The sequence below is a fragment of the Sphaerodactylus townsendi genome, linkage group LG02, assembly GCF_021028975.2.
Source record: "Sphaerodactylus townsendi isolate TG3544 linkage group LG02, MPM_Stown_v2.3, whole genome shotgun sequence".
NCBI lineage: Eukaryota > Metazoa > Chordata > Lepidosauria > Squamata > Sphaerodactylidae > Sphaerodactylus > Sphaerodactylus townsendi.
The window spans coordinates 122,099,205-122,114,153 of record NC_059426.1 but is presented as its reverse complement, the minus strand read 5'-3'; the positions used below and the strand labels follow the sequence as shown (position 1 = coordinate 122,114,153).

Below are 14,949 nucleotides of genomic sequence, written 5' to 3'. Positions count from 1 at the left end.
CAAAAGATTGTTGTCATCAGAAAGTGTATTGGTTCATTTTGATGAGAGGAAGCCATTAATTTTGGCGTCACGATGCTACTCCGATATGGAGTTGGAGCAGTGTTGAGCCATCAATTGGAGGATATGCGGGAAGCTCCAATTGCGTATTATTCTAGAACGTTGTCTACAATGGAGCCGTAATTACGCGCAAATAGATAAGGAGGCATTAGCAATAGTGGCTGGGGTTAAGAAGTTTCATGATTACGTGTATGGGCGACCATTTGTGATTGTTACAGACCATAAGCCGCTGTTGGGATTATTTTCCTCTGAGTGCCAGACACCACAGATATTGTCCCCTAGAATGCTGTGGTGGGCAATGTTCCTGAATGCATATGATTATGTCTTGCAGCACCAGTGGGGAAAGAAAATTGGTCATGTAGATGCATTGAGTCGCTTGCCAGTACAAAGGGAGGAGGAAGATCACTCCCCGCTTTTGGAGGTTTTGATGTTGGAATCGTTATCAGAGCCTCCAGTGCAAGCGGCAGAAGTAGCAGAAAGGTCAGCTAAGGACCCAGTGCTTGCCCGAGTCTTGAATTGGGCATGGAAGGGTTGGCCATTGGGTAAGTTAGAGGAAAAATTCAGACCATTTGGAATGAGGCAGCATGAGATATCTGTCCACAAGGGGTGCTTACTGTGGGGAAATAGAGTAGTGATCCCACAGCTTTGGGACCAGTTACTGGAGGCCTTACATGTGGGGCACCCGGAATAGTGAGAATGAAGGCATTGGCCCATAGTTGTGTGTGGTGGCCAAAGATGGATAGTGAAATAGAAAGGTAAGATTTGGCCAGGTGCAGGAGTGTCAGATAACGCCATCTGCCCACCCTCGAGCCTATCAATGGGAGTCCACAAAAGACCGTGAGGGTCAAGGATACATACTGATTTTGCAGGGCCTTCCAAGGCCAGGTGTTTCTCATTGTAGTGGACTCATATTTAAATGGCTAGAAGTAGTGCCAGTAATGTCAATGACATCACAAACAGTAATTAGGGCACCGCGTAAGTTATTTGCAACCCACGGCCTCCCGGATACGGTGGTATTGGATAATGGGACAGCGTTTGTATCCAAAGAGTTTAGAGTATTCCCTGGCCAATGGTGTTATTCGCCAGGTTACCTCGGCCCCTTTTCATCCGCGACTACGAATGGGCAGGCAGAAAGGATAGATGCGTACAACGAAGGATGCATTGCAGCTTAATAGTAGAGGGGAATTGGCACCGTCCCGGTTTGGCGAAATTTTGTTAACACAGCATAACACCATAACACACAGCCACCGGAGGAGTCCCTGCGGAGTTACTAATGAATCGGAAACTTACAACGCTAAGCTGGACCCGAATGCATCCTGATTCAGTTGATGATCGTCCACGAAAAGAAGATCAAGTGTTGAAAGCACCTTGGACATTTGATAGGAGCGTCTGATTGTATGTCCATGAGGTATGGAACAGGTCCGTGTTGGGTCCCAGCAGTTGTGAGGCAGCCAACAGGGCCCTTATCTTATAGGGTGGAAACTGAAGAGGGGCGGGTGATCCGCAGACATGTTGACCAAGTAAGAAAAAGAGTGCCAGGTCCAATAGTAGATCAGGAACCCCAGGTCCCTCGAGAATCTAAGTTAAGGGCACAGATGGGAGCTGCAGGATGAGGAAGCAGTAAATAGTCCAATTGTCCCCGAGGAATCTGGGGCGTTAAGGGCGCAGATGGAGATGCAGGATAAGGAAACAGCAAATGGTCCAATTGTTTTGCAGAACCAGGAACAAACACAGACTCAGGAGCCAGAGCGGGAGCTGAGACGATCTCAGCGAAAGAGAATCCCACCAGATTATTACAGGAATTAGGGGGAAGGGGTGTAATGTATTGTATTGATTGTGAGGTACTGTATTGTTTTAAGAGTCTGCAGCTGTTGCACTGGAATTGGTAATCAGTAGGTGTGTTATATTGAGCACAGCTGCAGAGTGATTTTAGGCTTTGTGTGTGGAGCAGCCATGAAATAAAGTACCATGTTTTGTTCCTCCGACTCCTGATTCCTGAGACATAACAGGAGTCTATTCTTGTTCCAATTTATGAAAAGGGTTCAAGGTACAAACCAACAAATTATAGACCAATTTGCTTATTATCAGTATCTCCAAACTTTACTCTGCTTACCTGAATGTTAGGTTACAGGAATGGGTGGTGAATGAACATTGTTATTCAAGAACAGGCAGGATTTCAAAGAGGTTTAGGTGTTACAGACCATGGGTTAGTGCTTCACTTTCTAGCAAAGAAATATACTTCTATGAGAGGAAGATGTTTATATGCAGTGTTTATAGATTTACTTGATGCTTTTGATTCTATTGCACAAGAGAGATTATGAAATAAGTTGGAGAAATCCTCTACTGGCTGCAGGCCGATATGACTAATGAAAACCTTCATAGTGGTATTTACATGAGAGGTGTAGGCTTCATAGTAATCTATCAAATAGGATCAAGGAGCACAAGCAAGGCTCAATGCCAGTGCCAGCATTATTCAGCCTTTGTATCAATAATCTTTTGAGCTACTTCAGAGATAAAGAGTTACCATCCCCCCATGCTAGCCAATAATGTCACATTTCTGCTATAAGCAGATGATGGTTTTGCTTTTTAAAGCAGAAATTGGCTTACGCCGAGTTCTCAGATCTTTCTCAAAAAATTTCAAGGCAAGAAATTAATAATTATAATACCGTATATACTCGTGTATAAGCCGAGGCGCCTAATTTTACTGCCCAAACCTGGGAAAACTTATTGACTCAGGTATAAGCGGAGGGTAAGAAGCCAGGAGGCAGAGGGAGTTCCTTATTTGGGCAGTGACATCAGGGGGAGTCACTGCCCAAATAAGGACCTCCCTCTGCCTGCCAGCTAGCTGGGCTTGTCAAACCCAGCCGGCAGGGAGAGGGAGCTCCTTATTTGGGCAGTGACATCAGGGGGAGTCACTGCCCAAATAAGGACCTCCTTTTGCCGGCTGGCTGGCTGGCTTTCCATCCTTATTTCCATGCCACAGGACTTTAAAAAACAATTCTGCAATTGTTACAGTGCTATAGCAATTACTTTTTTTTAAGAAAGGGAAAATTACAAGAAAGTGCATGGAACATTCCACTTGTAGAAGCTCCAGCCAAGCTCCACCAATGCACCCAACTCTGCATTTGCTGCAGTGATGAAGGCAACCCAGAGAATCCTCACCAAGTAGAAGCGGTCTAAGGCTAAAATAATTTAGATTAGGATAAACTAATGTATGTAACTGTGAAATAATGATTTTAAAATCTCAAACTGGGCAACATCAATTGGAATTTTGTAGTGAATTCACTAGATGATTCCTGGCAACCATTTTAATTTTAAAGCTTAATTGGATATGAACGGCACTGTGGTATTTTACATATCACATTTAATTCATAAGCCAAGAAATTTTTCTCAGCGAAGTTCAGGGTTTAATTTTGCTTTGGTGTTGAATATAATGTTTTGGGATCGGAAAAATGTATCATGAGAAAATAGTGTGAGTTTATTCAATCTACAACAAGCACTGTGGTACACTTGCTTGAGCTACTTGGCTTTTAAAAAATTCCCTCAGTTAACTTGGAGATAAGCCCATATTAATTTAAGGGTTGAGGATCTGATATCTAGATGTGATCACAGATGCCCTTCCAGTCTGCATGACTCTGAGAACTCAATAAATAATGAGAGATAATCATACGATCCATGCATTCTTTATTTTTTAAATAATTTGATAAATATAGGGAAAATTGCAACAACCTATCAAAATTATCTTAATTGGAAAGGTGTTTTAAAAGATTTATTCACATTCAGTTCAGATAATGTACAAGTCAATGTCTGTAAGAACACACATACTAGAGTGTAAAAGCATACAATTCTAGTTCATATTTCAGTATTCCCACTGGCAGGCCAGTATTAAGAAACAAGATCATGCTACTGTACAAATAAAGTACTGTAGATTTCTCAATAATGGTCTTTACATGGTAGCTGCCAAAATAATTTACCAATAAACATTGAAGATATTTACTTAATCCAGCCTAATATTACCCTCTACTGTACTCCAATATTTCTCTTTCTAAATCAATAACAAAGCAATTGTAATATACAGGGATGAAACTGCAGATGCAACATCCAAGTAGAATCTTATTCTCAATTATTACTATACAGTTGATGACTGGTAATTCTGCAACTTCAGATATCTGTCTGGAATAAATCCAATATGCAAAAAAGGAAATGAAAAACCAATGTTCACAATTCTGAAGTGCTCCTGTAATATTCAATGCTTTGGCTAGTTATCTATTCAGATTTGAAGTTAGAGAAGCTATCAGTATAACCTTGAACAGAATCCACAATGTTAGGCAATCCTTGAATCAAATCTGATAGGTTTACTGAATATTTGTCCATATATCACATTACAGGCTTGCTACAATTTCAAAAAGCACAGAAGCTTAATGCACTCATGAGCATGTTTGTCATCTTATCATTGAATCCACTAACATTAATGCTGTCTTTAAGTATCTGGTATTGGAATACAGTCAATCTTCTATCATCATATGTAACAGAAATGGTATTTCCATTTCTTGTTTCTTCTGCCTTAGGGGTATACCCTGAAGATCCAGTATATCCAAGATCCAATAATATAACTAGCACTTTCTTTAAATTTCTCAACATTCAGTGAATTGGATGAAAGTAACTTTTAATCTTCAGCCTCAATATTTAAGGACTTGATAAAGCATAGGCACATAAACTGACCAATTTTGGCTCAAAAGAAATCTCCACTACAATTTTGTGTGACAGCAACTTAGTTCTAACGAGGTTTAAACCTCTAGCGAGGCTGTACACTACTTTAGACTACAGATGAGCATTTACATGACTGAACACTTTCTGGTACAAAATATTCTCTCTACCCAGAAAATTTGATGTTATGGAAACTAGTTTTTGCCCAGTTTTCTTCCTGACATGTTTTTGTGGGCAGAGATTATCTTTTCTCTCCTTTTTAAAAAATACAAGCTGCATGATCTTTTAAAATATCATATAAGCTACAGCCTGAACTGGTACAACCTAGATCAGGGGTAGGGAACCTGCGGCTCTCCAGATGTTCACCCTGGAATTTAAATAGCCTCATCAGCATGGCCAATTGGCCATGCTGGTAGGGGCTGATGGGAATTGTAGTTCCTGAACATCTGGAGAGCCGCAGGTTCCCTGACCTAGATACAGGTCCACTGTTACAGATATAGGATTGTGAAACTTGGTTCAACCTGTTCTTGGCAGTGAAAAACTAGTATCTTTTTCTAACAGTCTGAATTGAAGTCCATTTTTTTCAGATAACATCTCACACAAATAAATGCACCCTCTATAATAACAACTCTGCTGAGTCTTGACTCAAGGGTGCACACTACCAGCTACCAAACAGTTTTTGGCAAATCTTTTTCTATTGTTTGTGTATTTGACATAAAAAGATTTCTCTCTCTCTCAAAGATGAGCACAGATGCACGGAACAATACAAACAAAATATCAACAGCTTAACTCATGCCAGTCAAGAGATCATTTCAAATCCTATTCTTCATGAACAGTGAGTATTATTTACACAACTAGTTCTAGTTTATGTCAGACAAAGGTAAGATATGATTTTCATTTTATTAATCCTTATCCAAATTGAATTCAGTAAGCAACTGTCAGCCATTTAGTGACATGAGGTTATTTGGGCAACAACATTTTTCTACTGAATAATATAATCTCTGGATGGTAGACATAGCGCAGCTGGAGTTTAAGAGCACTCAAGATGAGCCACTCAAAGATACACAACAGAGCCCTTATTAACACAAAACATAATTTTACAAGAATGTGTGAGATTTTAGGTCTTTGTGTGACATAACATGCTTGTCCATGGCAGTATTCCTGGATTGATTCCCACAGTAATAGGGGAAAAAAGTTACTTCAGAATTGGTTATCCCCATGATTTTTAATTAAATGCTCCTATGAGCAAGACCAGACACAAACCTAGTATTTTGTTCACAGATCTTGCCTGAAAAATCCACACAGATGACCAGCTCAAATTTAGTGTAATTGATGTGAATGTTCAAAGGTTATGCCAAGACAGTCCAGTGCAGTGGCTACATGTGTTTTAAAACAATGTGATTATCAGCCCTACAGCTTAAAATAAAAAATATTTCAGGGACAACCATTTAGGTGATATTTAAGGATGCAGACTGATCTTCCTGGTTGTACCATCATCTCTGTCATTTTTTTAGACAAAAGGGTAAAAAAAGGAAAGTAGTAAATGGTAAAAAAGTTACATCTTCATTTCTGGCAACTGTACAAGCACAGGATCTTCAGATAATATGGAATTCTCTCTTATTACCTTTGTTTCCTCAATACAACATATTCCATTTTATACAATGATCTCAAGGAACACTACACAATTATAAGTTTCAAAACAAAAAAGAATAAGGTGACATTCACGCATCTGTCACTTGGTTAAAAAACAACTTAAAAAAATAGTGGTCCAACTGGTCTTCCGTAGCTTTTTTAAGGGTTTCTTGTTTTACCCCTCAACATGCAAATAAATTATGGAGTTTCCTGTGATGAAATGTAACACTGAGTGTTCAGTCTATGGGGAACGCGGGGTGGGGGTGAGAAGAGTGAAAGAAATCTAGGAAACAGGTTATACAAATACAGTAAGAAATTAAAATCTTCTGGAATCAAAGATTCTAATTCTGGTTATACAACTAACCTGTCTCAAACGGAATCCAAGAACCATTTGGCAGCAATTATAGAAACTGTGTGTTCTGTGCTGGAGAAGGCTACAAACTTGCTGAGTGAAACTTAAAATCTAAGATGTAACCAAACAAGTACAGAGAATAACCTGCATGATTTTTTTCTTCACGTGAGACAAAATCTTCTTGCCACAGCTAAGCACTGCTCTCCAGGTATCCCACAGGAGAACCAGAATGAAAGTACTGATTACAGCTGAAGCCAGGCTAATTCCTCAGGTGGTTCAGACAGCTTAGTTTGATTTACCTGTACTTTGCAGAGCCATTCTCTGCACTCTGGACGGGGGTGGGGTGAAACGTGTGCGCTGAGTAGTTATCTTGCTGGTGGAAGCACAGGCATCTTTAGTACAAATGGTCCTTACAAAGATTTATAGTTCAGAATGCTGAAGACTTAACGCCCCAGACCACATTGGTTGAGACCAGTTTTACAGTGAAGAATCCAGTGAAGCCCAGTATGGCAGCAGTTTTAACAAACAGGCAGAAATAATTCCTCCCTTCTACATTTGCTACAGTTAATATAAATGTCCATGGATTTCAACTTAAAGTGTGCTAGATATAAAACTGATGGAATGCCAGCTGGTCCATAAAGGGTTGCACCAAGTTGTCTGTGGCAAAATAGAAAACGAGCCCAAAGGTGATAGAGATCGGAAGAGCTGGTAAGGCCTTTTTAAATATGGCAAGCAACAAGAGGGTAAGGCACAAGCCCTGAAGAAGAAAAAAAAAGAACATATATAAATTAATGGAATTTTAACCCACAAAGTAAGATTGCCTGGTTTCATGAAAAACTGTTTGCCCCAGAAGATCCTCAGTAATAAGAGAATTGAGAATCATAGAATCACAGAGCTGGAAGAGGCCACAAGGGCCAACAAGTCCAACCCCCTGCAATGCAGGAACACACAATCAAAGCACTCCTGACATATGTTCACCCAGCCTGTTTCAACACCTCTAAAGAAGGAGACTCCACAACTTTAACAGGCAGTGAATTCCGCTGTCGAACAGCCCGGAAAGAATCTCTTTTCCTGCACCTTGAATCCATTACTCCGTGTCTTAGTCTCTGAGGCAGCAGAAAACAAGCTTGCTCCCTCTTCGATATGGCATCCCTTCAAATATTTAAACAAAGCTATCATGTCCCCCCTTAACCTTTGCTTCTCCAGACTAAACATCCCCAGCTCCCTAAGTCTCTCCTCATAGTAGGGCATCGATTCCAGACCTTTTACCATTTTGGTTGCCCTCCTCTGGACCCATTCCAGCTTGTCAATATCCTTCTTGAATTGCGGTGCCCAGGACTGTACACAATATGCCAGGTGAGGTCTAACCAATGCAGAATAGAGACACTATACTCCTATTGATACAGCCCAGAATTGCATTAGCTTCTTGGCCACCACATCACACTGCTGACTCATGTTTAGTTTATAATCTACTAAGACTCCCAGATCCCTTTCGCATGTAGTGTTGTCAAGCCAGGTGTCACCCATCCTATAGCTGTGAATTTCATTTTTTCTGCCTAAGTGTAGTATCTTACATTTATCTCTGTTGAAATTCATTTTGTTTGTTTTGGCCCAGCTCTGTAATCTGTCCAGGTCATTTTGAATTCTGACTCTGTCCTCTGGGGTATTAGCTACCCCTCCTAATTTGGTGCCATCTGCAAATTTGATTAGCAAGTCCTCTATTCCATCATCCAAGTTGTTGATAAAAACATTGAATAGCACTGGGCCCAAGACAGATCCCTGTGGCACCCCACTAGTCACTTCTTTCCCGGATGAAGGTGAGCCATTAATGAGCACCTTTTGAGTTCGATCAGTCAACCAATTACAAATCCATCTAATAGTAGCATTGTCTAGTCCACATTTCACTAGCTTACTTGCAAGAATATTATGGCAAATTTCCAAGTGAATTTGAGCACACTCTCAAATGCAAAAGAAAGGGCCTCCAATCTTGTACAGCCTTGTTGGCTGATAAAAAGCAGTGATTAGTTAATCACAAAATGGCTGTCATGGGTGGGGGATTCCCCTGATTCCCAAAAGGCTGGGAAATTCCAAGCCAAATAACTTCTATGACTGGACAGCTGCTTCTGAATAGGGGTTCACTGCAGATACAAAGGTGACAGGCTTTTCTGAAGCCCCTCTTGCTCCAAGATTAACTGTTTGGTATGGAGAAGAGATGCTGAATCCAGTGGCTGTCAAGTCAAGAAATGTAAGTCTGCATATGTGGACTGTCTTTATTATACTTATCCAGGGTAAGTTCAGTGCTTTGCTCGTCAATCAGCTGTTAGGGAGTAGAGTTGAAATTCCATGTTGGAATTCCCTGTTGTGTTCTATTCAGTACTCTGGAATTTATTCCCAAGATTTAAGAAGCAAGTAGGCCCCAGACACCTATCACAATCAGTCATAGGGCCTGGTTCACAATGGGGATTAGCAAGCTAAAGAAATGAAAGTGTGGAGTTGGCTGGAATACTGTCAGGACTTTGCAACAGACCAGAAAACTCACTTGAAGCAAGCCTTCTGTTTATGAATTTCAGAGTGACAGCCAGAGTCCACTTTACCAAATGCATGAAGATTTACATTAATCTCTAGACTACCAACAGCAGGAAGATGGTGGGGCTGAAGAAATTATTACAAAGAGAGGCAGGAAGGGCCAGTTTCAAGGACAAGGAATATGATGTTACATTGCAGAGTATAAATGGGGAAAAAAGAGAGTAAATGATCCATTCAAACAGCTTTTGGGCCACTTCCTATAGCAGAATCAACAAATTAAGATGAATCTGAATAGTGTATATAACCCCATTTAAAGAAACAGTTTTTAATGTAGCAGCCTAATCTTCCCAAATCCCCACGGAGTCTAACTTTTGGTATTAATAACAACTGAATGTAATGATTCATGTATCTGCTGAAGTCAGCTATGACTCACATAATCCTATGCAGCAATAAATTCATTACTCTTTAAAATGTCACAAGACCCCATTATTTTCTTTTTTATGACTAACCAACAAGGCCTAAGGGTGGTGAATAGGAAAGTCCCTTTTGCACCAAGCAAGAAATAAACTCTCCTCTCTCCTTCGCAGTAGCAAGACGCTTTGCACTGGTACCGTCACTTGATGTAAAATAACTCCTTTAGAACAGTGGAGGAAAAAAAACCCTTTGTGGTTTCAGCAAAGAATAACTTTTTGAAATTCCCCCATATATATGTTTACATGTGCCACTGGTAGCTGGGTTCATGAGAGTTCAAAGCAATCATAATAAATGCTCTTTTGGTTGACAAATTTGTCAACTTAAATAATTAACAAAAATGTAACATGTTTCATTATTGTTACCCTAACCCTATCAAGTACTGACCAATTAAAGGAAAAGAGGGCAGGATTTCTGTACTCCATCCATCCCTTACTGTTATTCAATTCATTGCTACCAAATTAAATAACTTCATTTTCTGCTGATTCTTACATAATTTGCCAAGTCCTTCCCTAATGAAACTTGGTATGCGTATACATGAAATGATGTTGAATCCCCAAAAAGGTGATTCAAACTGCATAAAAAGAATGGAACTATTCCACCTTGCTAAGGTGGACTGAAAAAAACTACTTCAAATAATAGTCTGAAGTGAGGTCCCTGGAATTCTTTGACATGATTGTAATCACTTTGATTAGAAGGAATGGAGTAGAAAATGATAATCGCTACCTAACACCATACTCACAATTAAAATGGCTACAAAACAAGCTAAAGTTGTGTTCCAGTCTCCACTGGCAGTTGCTGAGGCTTTGCCAACTAGAACACTGTAGAAAATGAAGTCTCCTAAGCCAAGTTTCACTCCCCCCTGCAAAGGAAAAACAGAACGGCTAAGCAAAGAGACAAAGTTGCAGTTGTCATTCAAACCTGTCATTAAAAGCACGACGTGCAGAAACAAGTTTAATTATCATCTACTGTTTAAATCCAGAATCAATGTGACACACCTCACACCTTCTATCTTTTTGGTTACTCACTCCACCACTTCCCAGGGGGGCGGGGGAGGGGGTGTCTTAGAAGCATTTGACAATGTAGCAGGCTCTTGCATAGCAAACAAATATGATTGGAAAAAACCTAACAAAATTATTGTAGACCTTGGATATCAACTGGTTTATGTTAGCTACTGGGCCAGAAAAGAGACAGTCTAGCTAGACCTCTCTCTAGTGGCTCAGAGGCTACTATCACATATGCTGTCAAGAATGTTGCTTTTGATACTATTATAAAGAAGCTGTCCCACAAATGTCACTGGAAAAAATATGTTAGGAAAACAGATGAGCATTTCAATTAGAACAGGAAGAACTGAAAGGGACTTAACATGAAGCTCATGCATATGTTTCTTCTTTATAAAGAGGTGAGGAAACAGGTGTACCAGTGATGAACGGTAACAGCTCCTGTAGCTTCTCTTACAAGCCAGGGATTGCATAGGCTACAGACTGCCAAGAGAGGAGAACTCAGGTGCTTCAAATCCCCTGCCTTCTGCTTTATAGTATTCCTCGGAGGAATGACATTAGCGTAAGTCTGTGTCTTGCCAGTCTTGGCTGGCCATGCGGGTACTATCTTGGAAGGTTTGTTTGATTTGGATTATTTGGTTTGATGTTGCTTCTGTTGGACTTATTGATTCTATTTGCATTTGGAGGCTTCTGAATAGTGGCTGGTGTGTTTGGCTATTGGCTTCCTTGCCCTGGAGACAGAATGGAATTCCCCACCTCCCACCCCCATAGTAAACAATGGAGACAAGTAGGATGGCTGGGCACACTATGTTCAGGGGCTACAGAATTAGATCCCTTCTATCAATTTCCTTAGAACTTGGAGGGGGGGTGTCTTTAGTAAAAAGGCAGGACTAGATTCCCTGCAATTTTAGTGTCATTTGTATGAAAAATAGCCACTTCAGACTCACCCCCTCAAGAAATTGACCTGAAAAAAATTGGGGAAAAAAAATCTGAAACCCCACACAGTATTGGGATCCTGAATATTCTGGAAAACCTATATGAACACATTTCCTGAAATCTGAAAATTACTGAATTTTTATCAAATGCACATCACTTGTCTCTTCCTGCCTTGTGAATGCTGAAGTCTAACAGAATGATGTGTGCGCCTCTTCAAACATGTGTCTTACTTGATTATAGTTTTTCAATAAATGATCACTACTGTTTTCCTGCTCACAGAGCAAGTAATTTTCTTGGAGTTTGCAGTTTCTACTTAAAATGATGTGAATGCACAAAACTGTATCCAGTACTCTATGCCTCCTAGAAAACGGTCCATTGGTTCACTTACCGTGAAGGGGCCTTCTCCTGTGGGGCGACGTGGGCATCTTGGCCGGGTGATTCCCTTCCTTTGTCTAGAGAGGCAGGATGTTGATTTTTTCCACTTCCTGTGACGTCCCTGGCCTCCATCTTGGTTCCCCAGAGATCTATTGACAAAGCAGTCACCATCTCCTATGTGCCAGGGGTAACAGAAAGAATTCCAATAACATGCTCTAGATTTCAAACACAACTTTATTAAACATAGAAACTTTTATGTGCAACTTCTTGCTTTTAGAGACTGATTGATCTTTGGGAGGCCAAGATGCCGCATTACCGCCCTCATTGCGGAGAAGGCCCCTTCACGGTAAGTGAACCAATGGACCGCTTCTCTCCTGGAGGCTAATTTAGGGCATCTTGGCTGGGACCTCCCCCCAGCAGTGTCCCTGTAACTTGGGTGGGGATGATCAGTCTCCCAATATGTGCTCTAAGACTCTTGACTCCAAAGGCCGTTTCCGCCGCCCGAGATAGACTGGATCTTGTAATGTCTGATGAAAAGTCGAGCTGGAGGGACCAAGTGGCCGTAGACAGATGTCTTCTACAGGCACTTGTCTACTGAACGCCGCGTGGCTACGGTGCATCGTGTCAGAATGTGCTGTGATTCCCTGTGGGATTGGTATGTTAGCGGCCCTGTGAGCCTCGATGATGCACTGCCTGATGGTGCTACTGATAGTTGCTCTTAGACATCAGTACTCCCTGCTCGAAGCGTCGTGATGTTCATGAACCGGCCCTCGGTTTTCCTGATGGGTTCCGTCCGTCTAATGAACTCCTTCCAGGGCCAACCAGCGACATCCAGGCCGTGCCACGGACTTCCTTTGGATGAGATGGTTTAGGGAAGAAGATTGGGGATGATGACCTCCTGTCTGGTGTGGAGGAGGGGCCCACCTTTGGCAGAAAGGTGGGGTCCAGCAGAAGGGGCGACCCTGTCCTTGAAATAAGCAAAGGTTGGGGTTGACCGATAGTGCCCTGAGCGGAAACCCTAGCGTGCGCGGATGTAACTGCGACCAGGAAGAGGGTTTTCATCCTTAGCCACTTAAGCGGTATAGCGTATGGGCTCGGCGGTGGCTTAGTGAGGGGCCCTGAGTACCCGTGTTGAGCTTCCAAGAGGGAAAGCGATGAAGAGTCGGTGGTTGCTGTTGCTGCACACCCTTTCAGGAGCGGATGATGTCTGGGTGCCTAGAGATCTGCTGCCCTTGAGCCTTTGGGCCATATGGATTGCGAGGCGCCCACCTGTCTCTGCAGGGTCGCGACTCCGAGTCCCCTTCTCATAGCCTGCTTGTAGGAACTGGAGAATCTGTGGAACCGGGAGTTCCTCACCCGGTCGATGTGAGCGGCTCTGGCCCATTTGACCAGAAAGCTTTCCACGAGCAGTTGTAGATGTTGGTTGTGGACGGCCTTCTAGAGGCCAGTATAGTGTCTGTGACCTTGTCTGAATAGCCCTTCCTCTTCAAAGCCTGCCGCTCAAGTGCCATGCGGTCAAGCAGAACCACTGAGGGTTGGGGTGGTGGGCCGGTCCCTGGGACAGCATGTCTGGGGGACTCGTAGGGTGGCGGGGGGGCAATGGATAGTTGTAGAATTAGAAGAGAACCATGGTCGCCTGGCCACCCGCAGTTGCCACCAGGATGATTTCTGCCTGTTCTGCTCTCAGCTTCTTCAGAAGTTTGGGGATGATTGGGACCGGAGGGAAGCATACAGGAGGCCCTCGGGCCAAAGCGAATTCAGAGCATCTGTAGCTATCGCCTGTGGGTGGGTAAAATCTGGTCATGAAGGTTGGTAGCTGGTGGTTTGCCGCTATGCGAAGAGATCCACCTCCGCCTTCCAAAATGAAGTCTGCGATCTGTTTGAAGATCTGAGTGTTGAGTTTCCACTCTGCCTCGAGATCTGTTGTCGACTGAGCCAATCTGCCGCCGTGTTGAGGCTGCCTTGGATGTGTTCCGCTGTCAAAGGAGTGTAGGTGGGCCTCCGCCCAGGCCAGTACTCTGCTGCGCCTCTCGGTGCAGTGCTGAGGATCTGGACCCTCCCTTGATTGTTGATGTATGCCTTTGCTGGTGATATTATGTCCGTCCCTCACCAGGACGTGTTTGTTCAGCAGCTCCTCCTGGAAGTGATTCCAGGGCCAGGCAAATTGCCCTGGTCTCTAAGATGTTGATGGGCAGTTGTCCATTAGTGCGACCACTGACCTTGTGCACATTTGCCTTGGCTGTAGGCCCCCATCCATGAGGCTGGCATCCCGTGAAGAGCTGTACCCCGTCCTGGGGCAGGTAGATCTTGCCCAGAGTTGGATGATTGAGTCCACCATGTGAGGCTGTCTTTGAGTGATTGGGTCAGGGGTAGAGTTTTGTTTGTCTTTGCCATGATCAGCAGCTGGTGTGGTCGCAGGAACCTCTGCAGCGGTCACCGCATGCATTCTGCCCCATTGCACCAGGTCTACTGTGGAAATGAACAGTCCCATCAAGCTGGCTAGCTGGAGTAGGGAGGCCCTGCTGTCTTCATGAGGAGGCTCTGGTCAGCCGCTGTATTTTGCTGATCTTAAGCTTGAGGCATGAAGAGGGCTCCGGGCGTGTCTATCACCGCCCCAGGTGTTCCATCCGCTGTGATGGGGTGAGAGCTTTGGCCAGGTTTATGAGGAAGCCGTGTTTGGTCAGGACTTCCCTGGACTCTGTCGACCTCCGCGCCGGGCCATTATTTCTGAACTCGACCCGAATCAAGATGTCGTCGAGGTAGGGATGGAGCGTGTATTCCCTCCTGTCTGAGGCACTCCATGATGGAAGCGAGGACCTTGGAGAACACTAGCGGGGCCGTTGCTAAGCGGGAGAGCTCTGTATTGGTAGTGTGCTCCCCAGCTGTGAACCG

The 14,949-nt window shown here is 43.0% G+C and overlaps 1 protein-coding gene across 2 annotated transcripts in view; it reads right to left on the bottom strand.

Annotated features, from left to right (window-relative positions):
• Positions 1 to 3,724: 3,724 nt before the first annotated feature.
• The window catches only part of PSEN1 (presenilin 1), a 43,684-nt gene continuing 32,459 nt past the window's right edge, over positions 3,725 to 14,949 (bottom strand). For both annotated transcript variants that reach the window (XM_048484078.1, XM_048484079.1), the window contains 3 exons: positions 10,488 to 10,606; positions 5,235 to 7,505; positions 3,725 to 5,088 (listed from right to left, as the gene is read on the bottom strand). In XM_048484078.1, the coding sequence (XP_048340035.1) occupies positions 7,350 to 7,505; positions 10,488 to 10,606 (275 nt within the window). In that variant the 3' untranslated portion in view covers positions 3,725 to 5,088; positions 5,235 to 7,349. The remainder of the gene's footprint in view (positions 5,089 to 5,234; positions 7,506 to 10,487; positions 10,607 to 14,949) is intronic.